General features: G+C 36.5%; 1 protein-coding gene across 1 annotated transcript; it reads right to left on the minus strand.

The window, feature by feature from the left end:
* Window positions 1-5,524: 5,524 nt before the first annotated feature.
* LOC122071089 (malate dehydrogenase, glyoxysomal) lies at window positions 5,525-11,502 on the minus strand. The gene is made up of 9 exons (XM_042635364.1): window positions 11,152-11,502; window positions 10,642-10,857; window positions 9,980-10,294; window positions 9,387-9,476; window positions 9,174-9,257; window positions 6,309-6,344; window positions 6,114-6,203; window positions 5,923-6,017; window positions 5,525-5,826 (listed from the first exon to the last, which is right to left on the minus strand). Exons 1-9 carry the CDS (start codon window positions 11,221-11,223, stop codon window positions 5,754-5,756), a joined length of 1,071 nt encoding a protein of 356 aa, XP_042491298.1. The 5' UTR covers window positions 11,224-11,502; the 3' UTR covers window positions 5,525-5,753.
* Between the last annotated feature and the right edge of the window lie 815 nt (window positions 11,503-12,317).

The following is a 12,317-nucleotide window of genomic DNA, read 5'->3' on the forward strand; positions in this document are numbered from 1 at the left end:
GGACATGTGAAATCCAATGAAACTCAAGAAAATCAAAGTTGGACAACACACACTTGAATGCTTCAAGTGACTTGATCCGTGTTTGCAAATGCTAAATTCCCCTCTATTTATAAAACAAGTAAGATGAGGAGTAAAGGAGAAGGAATTAAATTGAGACTTGAATTAGAAATTATACATCTCTCAAAACTGAAGAATTGATGCTTCAAGAGGCTTCTCATGTAGAGACATAAAGTGACTCAAACGATTAAAAGAGAATTTCCTTAAGGAGCTTTTTAACAACTATAGGGATTAATAACCATTATGTGGAGAGAGTTAAGGAATCGCCAAAACTGAAGGAAGTACATTAATACCTCTAGCTTTAACAATAGGCTACAAAGAAGCAATTAAGGGGAGATGTAAAGAATCTTAGAAAACTAAAGGGGCTAGTGTTTTGAATCTTAATTTGTTTTAAAAAACTTGCATTAAAAACCAACAATTCTGATTCGGTTTATATTTTGATAAAGTGAAACCAAAACTACACTGGATAGAAATAAGGTGAAATTAGAATCGTTTTCATTCGATTTCAATTTTAGCAGTTTTAAATTGATTTTTGTTATTCGGTTCATAGTCGGTTTATGTGCGGTTAATGGTGTCGTTTTAAAACATACTTTGCATCCTGCAACTAGTGTGAATCATACATATATTAAATTTCCTAAAGAGTTAAGACAATATACGTTTATTTTTCCAAGGACAATATACTTTCTATGTAAAAGGCTACACATATGATAAGTTGATAATTTATTAACTATTATCCTCGAAATTAGAAAATAAAAAAGTATGATTGTGTGAAAGTAAAGCTCCTTTCTCAGTTAGTACTTTGCATTTTTTCCCCTCTCCGTTTTTCATGGAGACCCATTGAAATTCAAAACATTTTAAATCTTTAATACTAGGTGCCGATTAACCATCGGTTTTCTGGTTCGATTCGGAATCAAACCAGAATTATGGCCTGTAAAACCAAAACCGGATCAATTTACTACGGTGCAGTTTGGTTTGGTTATAACCGATCGATTTCGGTTCTGAAAAAAAGGTCGATTATATATTGACACCCTTATCCCCCATACAAGGGGCAAGGTTGTCTTTCCATAAATGGAGGAGAGAGATAGACACATGAGGAGCATGGCCTACTTCTCTTTCCCACAGCTAATAAATGGGCTTCTTTTATAGTGTATGAATGAGTCATTTGTGTAAGTGTATATATTGTTATCAAAATGGAGAAGTGAACTTACAACCTTCCTTTGATTGCTTTCTTATTCTAAAAAATTATTTAATATAGGAGTAAAAAAGGATTTTTAAAATAATTTTAAAGTGACTTTTATGTAGCACCATGGAAACGAATTCTGTCACGTGGTAGAGTAATGAGGCAAATCTAACCATTGGATATGAAGAGAATGGTCTAGATTGTCCACATGTACAATTTCAACTCCAAATCCAATTAAATACCTCATGTATTCTGTCTTGCATCCTCTATATGTCCATGCATGCCTAATGGTATTCTGAAAAACAGTGAATATGTTGTAAATAACACCAATAAAATTGAGAATATATGACTTATCTATTTGATCCCTTATAGTGACTACGAATAATAAGAGAAACTGCACCATCATGTGCACAAATACTTACTCTGTACTACAACAAAAATACTACAAATGTGAATTTCAAGATGAGGTTGAGTCATGCTACTGGTTACTTTCCTTAAGATCATAGTTGCCCCCTATGATGCAATACAGGGTCTTTATAAATCGACCTTTAAGATGGAACAACCTCCCAGACCCTCCATCAATTGTTGCACTCACTTATTAGGTCATGTCTGGATACACTCGATTTTTGCTCAATCAATAAATGAACGAAACTCACAATACTTTTTGAAATAATAATATGAGGCAAACAAGAAGAAAGAGCATATGAGTGACAGATTGAGAATAACATACTTAGATTTCATATTTCAAGTATCATGAATGTCCATAGTAGCAACTCATCTTGCCACACTACGGCTTCTTTGAACTCTCTCGAAGACAAGAGAGTAAATGTAAGGGCTTGGCTTCTTTGAACTCTCTCGAAGACAAGAGAGTAAATGTAAGGGCTTCATCCAGCTACATCAAGCTACACAGCCTAAAGCTCATTTCTTTAGAATCTACTAGCTGCTTCAAAAGGCTAGAGCGCTAGCGCACCAACACTTTATCAAACCCCGCCGTTAGTGCGCGTACTCCCTTCGAGTCAGATTTTTAGATTTTTTTTAATGGAACACTACCCTTATAGTTTCCATTATATTATGTATATCTCACTTCACTCTCTTTCAAAACTAATGTGGGACTAATGGTTTTGCATTTCTTTGCTTTGCTAGAAGAAAATCATCTGGGTCCTCTCCAACTATTGGGATGCCCAATGAGGCATCTGACGGCGGAGGGATTGCATTCATGTGTTGGAATATGTGTCCGGATCCTCCTAGTCAACAAATGCTTCACATCCTCCTAGTCAACAAATGCTTCACTGGACGTCCTAATGATTGGAGAGAATCTGAATCCGAATAAAAACCAAGGAGATCTTGAGTTCAACGTTCATGGAAGAAAAAAATAAAGTAAATAATAAAAGAGGTATTTTGAAACTTCTTTTATCCTATAAATTCATTTAGTGGAAGGGTCTCTCTAGCAAGTGAGGCAATCTATGGCTCTATGCTCCCTCACAAATCCTTTTTTTTTTTTCTTGTTCTTGTTCTTCTTCTTTCTTTCTCTTTCTCTTTCTCTTTCCTTAAAAGAATTAATACATTTAATAAAATAGGATCTCTTATGAATTTTTAAAGCTTTGATTTGTTGCACTTCGTTAAGACTGAAATTGACATATGACAAGGGAATCTTAGGTCAATAAAGAAATCGTCTGAAATTCTCATCTCGTATAATTCTATACAATTCCACCCTAAATGGCTGACACGTGTAAATATTCCATATCTACGGTTCAGATTAATCAACCATAATACAATCTGAATCGTAGATATGGAATATTTACACATGTCAGCCATTTAGGGTGGAATTGTATGAAATTGTACAAGATGAGAATTTAAGACGATTTCTACCCCTATTTATTCATAAAATTTCAGTCCCATCTTACTTGTCAAGTAGCAAATCTGTGTTCGGTTAAAAAATAAATGAGTGAGGGTGGAGTGGGTGGGTAGGACTTAGGAGGCTAGTAGGAGGTGTATGGGTCAAGAAAGTGAAGGGACTCAAATGGGCAAGCAGGGTGGATGGAAACAGGTCCCACTCTGTGGAGTAATTGCTTATGTGGCACCGCACCTCACATGCTACAACGTAAGTTTTATCAAAAGAAAAAAAAACACCCACTATGGTATTTCAAGTTTAATTCCATGGTCAAACTTGCTCATTCATATCTGATCACTTGGTCATCTTTAATTTCAAACACTGAAGAACTATAAAGAATGCAAAACACTGGGGTCCCCCTCTTCCATTGCTTCAAGTATATGCATATACCCTTCAGTCGTTTCTTCTTTAATATTAGATACATCAAGGTCAATCCTCATTAAAAGGGGGGTGGTGGGGGGGAAGGGTAAAATCTTTGCAGGGAACTCCTTCTTTTCCTTCACCCTAGATTGAGAAGCACCATCATCTCTCTCTCTCTCTCTCATGTCTGAGAAAGTGTGTTGGGTATAAAAGAAGTAGATGAATAATCAAAAGCATGGGTGGTTTGACCTGAGGATGGAATAGTTTATCAAAGTGTACTCACTTTGCCTTGAAGAACCTAAACAAAAGATGTAATTAATTCATCTTTTCTGATTCCTTTTATATTAGATTGTGAAAAGGAGAACTCTTCTTCATGAAAAGAGTAATGTGGACAGAATTAGTCCATGAATTTAGATTCTTTGTAGAAGATTTCCTGCACCAAGAGGAGCAATAATATAATTCCTCTCTTCCCACTCTCCACCTTTAACCATAAATAAAAGTTAAGCAATTGGTCAAATAAGTAGAGTATATAATCTTATCTTATGAAGAAGGGATCCAGGAAGGAACATGCATTTATCAAGTAAAGTGATTTAGAAAAGAAAAAGAGAAAGTGTGGCACAACCTTTCATGTCCATTCCTTTTTTATTCTTTCTCTTTTCCCCTTCCACATTAAGTAGGGTTTTTATTTTCTATCCCTATTCAGGGACAATAAAAGTATGAATACCTTGTAAGAATTCATAAAATTTTCTCTTTTATATATATCAGAAAATGCCAAGGAATGTCATAGTATTCAACTAGACCAATAACTGTTTAAAAAAAAAAAAAAAACCTACAACATTAAATGAATGGTCCATCCTTTTTCAAGTTGGAGCCTCATCCTAGTATATATTGAAAATTTTATAAGTTTTGAAAAAACAGGAATTTGTAACTGTGATTGTGTAAATTACCTATAATTTTACCAGGAATGATAATTAACCTTTTCAATTAGGTTCTTAATGGGAAAATGATGGCCACCCCATCCACGTCATGCGCCCTCTCACACTCTATCCCCTCCCTGACATGTGGGTCCCTATGCGACTCTATCAAATTTAGGTTCAAATCTTGTCAGGTGTAATACTGGATATTATCTTTATAGGTCAAATAAATGAAAGCATTATCAGTAACTGTGTTAACAATTCTTTTGAGCGAAAAATTTTCCTTTACCCCAGAGTAGAGAGGAATAATTTTTTCACCATGGGTGAATTAACCTCTTGATTGGACTCTTAGGTCATCATTATACCCCCCAAACCCTACTGAAGTCAAAACTACCCTCCCCTATGGCCATTTGATGGTACAAATGCGGCGATGCCACCGATGAAACCATGGGTGAAGGAAAACTCGTTCCATTCTTATCATTGCAACATTAATTGGGTAACAAGCTATACGTCTCTAGCCATGCTTCTACAAAGAATTTTTGACCCATTAAGTTTCTAGCCTTCTCTCTATCCCATAAAGGCAATAACCCATGGGCCATGGTAACCTCGATATACAAGATGAAGCTTTTCAAATTTAAAAACTAACTCCTCAGAGAACAGGCCCACCCATTTCCATACTATGTCTCACATTCGCTAAGGATGAATCTGAGGAACAAGCTGAAGAAAACCAAGGTAGGCATTGTTTGAACCTGCAACTAATGGCCAGCCACTCTTTGGCTCTGACCATGACTACTAAGAAACATTTAAGTTGAAGCTACAAGAGAGGCCCTGTAAATGACTTCCTATACCTTGCTCACCCACCATTAAAACAACACTTTGTCACTGATCTTCACGTGTTTGAGGATGATCCAGATTCAGGCTTTTCCTTCCTGGGTTATGGACAGAACCAAGATTTCTGACTCGACCGAGAGGGAAGAAAGCAGTTGCTTTTTGGTCATTGTGAAGTTTCAAATTTGTCCCCACTGTTACCCTATAAAAGACCATTTTTACTACCTGCTTCCATGATAGTATGGTACCGGTCGCTGCAAATTAAGGGGTATCTCTGGATTGTGAACTAGTTCATGTAAAACAGTTGTTCCATGAAACATTTCCATATGAAAAATGATACAACATCCATCTCAATTGAGGAATAGGAGAGCTTTTTTATTATTATTTGGGGTGGGGGGTATTAAGAGGAAGCTTATAATGAATTGGGGGTTCATAAAAGGCAATTGAAAACTAACAGAACTTACATGTCTATCCTATCAGAGGTGAGAGCATCTCTGAGACAACTGTATTATTTGGTGTGGACCTATTTCCTAACAAAAGAAACCCCCTTCTCAATGCTCGCTGCCAACTCTTTCTTCGCCTTCTCCAGACCAGTCCTGAAGAGAATAGTAAGGTAAAGAAAGCAACAGAACAGTATCAATACCATAGACTGCAAGACAAATTTTACACTTCCGTCATAACTCGTATCTCACCTCTCATATTCATTTAGGGGCCCGAGAGGGAAGATCTCCTCAGCTCCAGTACGACCAAGTCGTACCTTGGATGCAAAGAAAGGGAGTTCCGTCACCTATTAACAAAAAGAAGTAATTTAATATTTCTCTTCATCTTATTTCTTCAAAGGCAGTTTCTAACTTACCAAGGAGACTGCAATTGCAAAAAATACCTGAGAAGCCACGAAAGAGCATTCCACAATGCCAGCATCTCCTCTCAAGCCACGTAGGCATGCATCTCCAAATTTAGCAGCAGCATATGCCTGCATTTTTTTTTTGCCCCTGGCGAATTCAGTTGGTCTGCAGCCGAGTTTCACGTGTAAATGAAAGGAAAAATGTAACTAAAGATCAAATAGAGAGTTCCTAACCATTGACAATGTTGCAGAACCAGCCCCAGCTTTTGCCTGCAAGGGATGTGAATAATTCCAGCTAAGTAGTGATTTAGAAAATCAAAATGACTGAATGGAACACAGTTGCAATTTGAAACACAGTCAACTCAGAAAAGAACAATCACGCTAAACTTTTACTCTGTGAAGAACACAGAAATTAGTGACAAATCAGTTCTTTAAGATCCCCATTTTGGACCAAAAGCATTAAGCTACTATTCTTCGGCCATAGTAATCATATAGTATTTGACGAATATTACAAACAAGACAAGGATTTAAAAGTTATAAGCTGTTAGGAGAAAGGGGAGGGGGAGAAAAGAGACAGGAATCAAATCCATCTCAATCATTTGAGACTGAAGCAGAGTCTACACCTTCTTGTTCTGCTCCATATTTTCCTCATCTGGAAATGCCCTACATGAGTTGTCATAGAAAACTGAGGCAAAAATTTAGCCAACTACTTATGGCCACCCTCCGGTAACTCTCAAATTTTCTCTATTTTGGACTTATTACAAGTGCAGTGACAAGTCTTCACGCAAAGTTATGGGTAATAATCTCAACGCAAGAAAGGAGTTTGTTGTGACCATTGTGATAAACAAATGACAAAACTATAAGCAGGCTCAAAATGAAGATTGAATCATCTAAGGAAATCTCTTGTTACAATTATTTATGGAGTCAATCCTGTTATGCCATAAAAAAATTGGGGATGCATTCTATCTGAAAACTGAAACTGGAAGAAGGTCCTTCAAAAACTGATCCATGAAAAATCTATTTGGATTAGAAAAACATTACGCTAGGTAAGTCGAGAAATTCCATCTTTTAAGGGCTAGCTTCATCGCTCGTTTGATTGAACTCGTCAAAAGAAGGGAGCTAAAGATAGATTCCCAGGTATAAGGAATGGAGAGGGTTATGATCATAAGATTTTAGGGAAAATGAAGAGTATTAGGCTTAGGCTTACAGCAGGAACTCAAATACCACCAGACTATCTTGACGAAATGTCATGACAAGGGAAGGAGGTGAATACTTGAAATCAAAGATTTATTTTGTCTCATCCCTTTGTCCCGTCAGTAGAAGGGAGAGGGAGGGAGGGAGGGAGGGAGAGAGAGAGAGAGAGAGAGAGAGAGGCAGGCTTAGTGCTGCTACTACAGAGAAAGCAATTGGTGAGTCTGCAAAGGCAGCTGACAAAAATTAAATTGACATTAACAATTTAATTGACATTAGCAATTGGGGACATAAACAAGGGATCAAAGCACTTCTGTGTTATGGTTTGTTTGCTTCATACATAACCCCCAAGTGAACTTGACATTAAAGTGAGCTCACCTTGGCCAAACACAGCCTAAGTTACGGCGGTGGTCAGATTAGTAATGGAGATAAGGTATTACCTTTTGGGTAAATTTAACATTTTATTAAAGTTACATGTTGTATGTAAACTAATAAAAACGTTGGAGATACATGTAATTATGAGAAATGAAAAGGAAAGCATAAATTCTTAATTGGTACAGCACAAATCAATCATTCAAATTGCAAACTTAGAAAAGGATCCAAAACTATGGAATTTGACTTGGGTATATTGGATATCTTAGTGGTGTTTTTAGTTTATTTCTAATTTCATTTGTTTTGAGATGTCAATGGTAGCTCTGGTATTTCAGGTATAGAATTTGGAGTGGTATCAAGCTATCCAATTTTAGTCAGCGTTAGTTTTAGGATGTCAACTTTGTCATATTACACTATTACGTGCTGTCTTGAAATTTTTTCTCTCTCCCTCCCCCCCCAACCAAAAACCTCCAGAAGACAAAATTGAGTTCGAGCATTATTTTACACACTTCTTGAGCCCAATTTTTCAATGGTCAAAACTTGTCATTTTTGCACAGTTTTAGAAAAGCATTTTAAAGGCAATTCAGATAGCTCTTTAATAAAAACAAGATCTTCAAAATGAACATTTATTTGGGAGTTTTTCTGGCAGAGTTATTAGCAAATACCTTCATACAGAATATCCATGATTGAGTATCTCTCGGTAAAGTTGTAATACAATTGACAGTCCAAAACAACACAGTATGGTTATCCTCACCCCCCTGATAAATATGTATTTAAGAAGATAGAATTTTTTATATGAAAAAACACCACTTTCCGGTGGATTCCTATATCTGGAGTCAATCCCCCCTTCCCCCCCCCCCCCCCCCCCCCCCCCTCAATTACAATTCTTGGTGTAATCCTCAAGACCTTTTCATGAAAATCAGGAGCTCCATATGTGAATTCTTGTGGAAACCTTTCTTTCTTCTTTTTCCCCAGCTCCTTCACTCTTCTGGTAATACTTTCTATTATTCTTTGTTCAGATTTAGCTATCTTTTAAGCCATATTCAGTATATAAAATTGACCATTTTATAATTTCATCTATCAATCTCAAATGTTCAAGTTTCAAAGATCCAATTTCAGTGTCGGTTCAACCCCCGGATATTAATTTGATGCAAACTCAATCAATGGCTCACTACATGGATGTATCGGCATGATATTAACAGGACCAGTTATTTATATTCACCTACTCTTAATGTGCCATCGGCCAGTCCATTCAACTCTAATGTACCATTAACGGGAAATTCACAGGCCATGGGTAATATGGTAGGCCTATGCATCATTCAACTCTAATGAACCATTGGCCAGTCCATTAAATTAAGAGTGAGCCAACTCTGAGTTCAATAGATTTTCAGTTCAATATGACTCACCAAGTACTGTACTGCTATCAAAATTTTCTGGTTCACCAGACCTCAAGTTCCTCACTGAACTTTGTAACTAAACAATTCTATATTACATTATCACCATAAATATTTAATGAGTAAACTTGAATTTTATTACCTCGACAACTTCTGTCCCACCATTCTGAATCCGGTTTGTTAAGTAGTTAATTTCCTCTTGGGTGAAAGAGCATGGAGGCTTAATCTGCACAAATTGATGTGAAATTGGGCACTTGTTTCAGGGTAACAAAAATTGATATTGCATTGGAGAACGGAAATGCTCCAAAGAAGACACCCCAATTGAAATTAGTAAACACATCAGCTCAGAAATAACCTGTGAAAGAAGGGGCAAAATTGTAACTCCAGCATGGCCCCCAACAACTGGAACATCAACATCCCTAGGATCAATTCCCAGAACTTCTGCCTGTAAGAGAAACCCAGACAATGAACCCAAACATGTTAACAATGAAAGACAAAAAACTCTCATATGCATAACAAGACCTCATAAAGGCTTCCAAACTACTATTGCATATGCTTTTTCAGGTTCCAACGCTGTAACAAGCAATTGGTATAGAAACTGTGAGATGACATCAATTTTTTTGTTACGTCATCACAGTCAATGCCAAAAAACAAGAAGGATTGATAGATCAACGGAAGTACAGAACCACAACATGGTTTGGCATTTGAAAGGCTAACTGATACTTTCTAGATAAAAGAAAATGGTGTTATGGGAGAGTAATTTAAGACAAAATGATAACCCATTATATTTTCTTCTAAATATCATTCAAGGGAAATGATATTGTACAGAGTAATCCATAAACAAAACGATAAACCAAACTTTATTCCCTTGTGTAATCTGAATCAAAGAACAAACATAAAACATTAAAAATAAAAAGTAAGAATAGCAAAGATACTGATAATACATACCACAAAAGTATTGGCTCTCACAACATCAAGCATTGTGACTCCCAGAAGTCGCTTTGGATCATAGGTACCAGCTTTCTTAAACACCTCTGCCGCAATTGGAACTGTAGAGTTGACAGGATTACTGATCACGTTGACAATAGCATGAGGACAACACTTAGTGATCCCTTCACAGAGGGTCTTAACGATTCCAGCATTGATGTTGAAAAGGTCATCCCTAGTCATTCCTGGCTTCCTAGGAACACCGGCTGGAATTATTACAAGATCCATCCCTGTAAGTGCATTCTCCAGTTGCTGCTGCCCCAGAAAACCACGCACCTGAAAGCTCCCAATAGTATTAAGTTCTGATGGCCAAAAATAGATAGCCGCATTATCCAGTCTGGAGATTTTTCAAAGATGTCTATTGTAACATTACTGAGATATGAATTGAAACCTTTATGTTATAATCCACGAGATCCAAACCCCTCAAGAATAAGAACATTAAGTCCAAACACAATTTACCCAAGTTCAAATTTTAGACACAGAACCAAGAATTGATCTTGATTTATAGATTTCGATCATTAAGCAATGAAAAGTAGAGATAATTATCAAAGGGGCACCAACAGTTTTCAAATTTCAGGGGAAATAAATTATAGAAAGCAGAGAAGATGGAAGAATAAAATTACCACAGCGCCAGTGTCCATGTGACTGATATCTGCTGTGACACCAGGAGCATTGACGACATCGTAAAGGTGCAAAACTGCAACCAGTGGGTTCATCTTCATCAGCATCGCAAGCGGCTGGCCGATACCTCCGGCAGCACCCAAGATTGCTACTTTGAATCCAGGCGCACCACCTTTTGCTCGGCAATTTGCGCTAACCAATATGGAACTCTCTTCCATCTTTCATCCCACGATCCACCCAAATTTTTGATAATATAAAGAATCCAATAAAAAATTTCAAATTTTGTCAGAAACCCAGATACCAACCACATTCCTTCAACGAGAAAGGTAAACAATAAGATCATAGTCCATAGTCCAAATGCCCTAATCAAATCAAAGACCCCTAATTCAATAGAATCGAAATCTGAAGAAAACCCATCACATAAAACAAAGAAAACTATGCGGAAACAAAATAATCGTCCAAAAGAGACCAGACCCAGAAAGAAGGGAAGGAAGAGGGGAGGAGTCGTAAACCTGAAAATTTGAGGGGAGGAGATGAGCAGAGATCCTTGCAATACGTTGGATAGCTTCTGCACTTGGCTGCATCTTCGTGGGGATGTTGAAGAACCAATTAACTCAGAAATGTATTCTCGTAGACACGGGAAGGTGAAAATTGATTCCCTTTATTTGATTTCGTAAAACGGAGAACGCCAGGAAGACACGTATGTTATTACGTAATATTATTATTTTCTGAAGAAATTGGGATCCTTATCCCTCTGTATCTTACCATTTTTTTGTGCACTTCGAGGTCCGCTTTCGTCACTTTTTTCTGTAACCATTCTATCCATCCATCCATCCATCCATTCACAAAACCTTGTCAATCGTTGAGTTTGTTACAGACCTCTGGGTTTTTTAGAAAGTTAGTTACATCGGTCACCCTAATTACAATTTTTTTGTTGGAACAGAACTTGGACAGGGCGATAAAAAAAAAAAAAACGGTTAAATATTTAAAAAAATTCAAAGAAACGAAAACAAAGACGAAAGAGTTTTCCTTGGATTTTAAACGTTTAGATTTGAAAATTTGTGGAACTAGTACCTTTTTCTTTTGTTTTTGTGGGGGGGGGGGCGGGAGCGGGGGAATGGAACAAGCACACTCTTCAAACTTCAGCAAATTATAGTGTTTAGGCTCTTTTGGTATCATTTTTCTTTTTTATTTTTATCTAATTAATAAAATTATTAATGAAAACTATTTTTTATCAAAACATAAAGATGGTTTGATAATACTTGAGAAAAATGGTTTCTTATGAGAAATAGTTTGGTATCTCTATGTGTAAAATGATTTTTTGAATAAATGGGTAAAGAGATTCTTTTCACAAATCTATTTTATAACTATGTTTCTCCACTTTAGATTCAGCAAGGGGAGATTAGGGGTTTGGATTTCTAATTACAAAGCAAATGATCACTTTACCCCTTCATATTGGGATTTTAAGCATATGCTCATTAAAGCGCAATGCAAAAATAGTTGAAAATCAATTTTGGCCAAAACACATAAAAGACTCTTGATCTCTTTTTTATTTTTATGTTTTACCAATTTTTTTTAAATAAAAAAAGTTCCATAAATGATTCCAAATGCAGCCAAAATCATTTTTGTGAAAAAAAAAAAAAAAATGATGCCAAAGAGGGCAGTCTACTGTTTCCTT

The sequence above is a fragment of the Macadamia integrifolia genome, unplaced genomic scaffold (genome assembly GCF_013358625.1).
Source record: "Macadamia integrifolia cultivar HAES 741 unplaced genomic scaffold, SCU_Mint_v3 scaffold_189A, whole genome shotgun sequence".
Taxonomy (NCBI): domain Eukaryota; kingdom Viridiplantae; phylum Streptophyta; class Magnoliopsida; order Proteales; family Proteaceae; genus Macadamia; species Macadamia integrifolia.

Excerpts from the sequence above, each read along its gene's own strand:
- LOC122071089 (XM_042635364.1), bottom strand. The coding sequence starts at position 11,223 with ATGCAGCCAAGTGCAGAAGCTATCCAACGTATTGCAAGGATCTCTGCT. Across the intron at positions 9,258-9,386 it reads TTTTGCCCCTTCTTTCACAG|ATTAAGCCTCCATGCTCTTT; the intron begins GTTATTTCTGAG and ends CAATTTGTGCAG. Across the intron at positions 5,827-5,922 it reads CCCCTAAATGAATATGAGAG|GACTGGTCTGGAGAAGGCGA; the intron begins GTGAGATACGAG and ends TATTCTCTTCAG.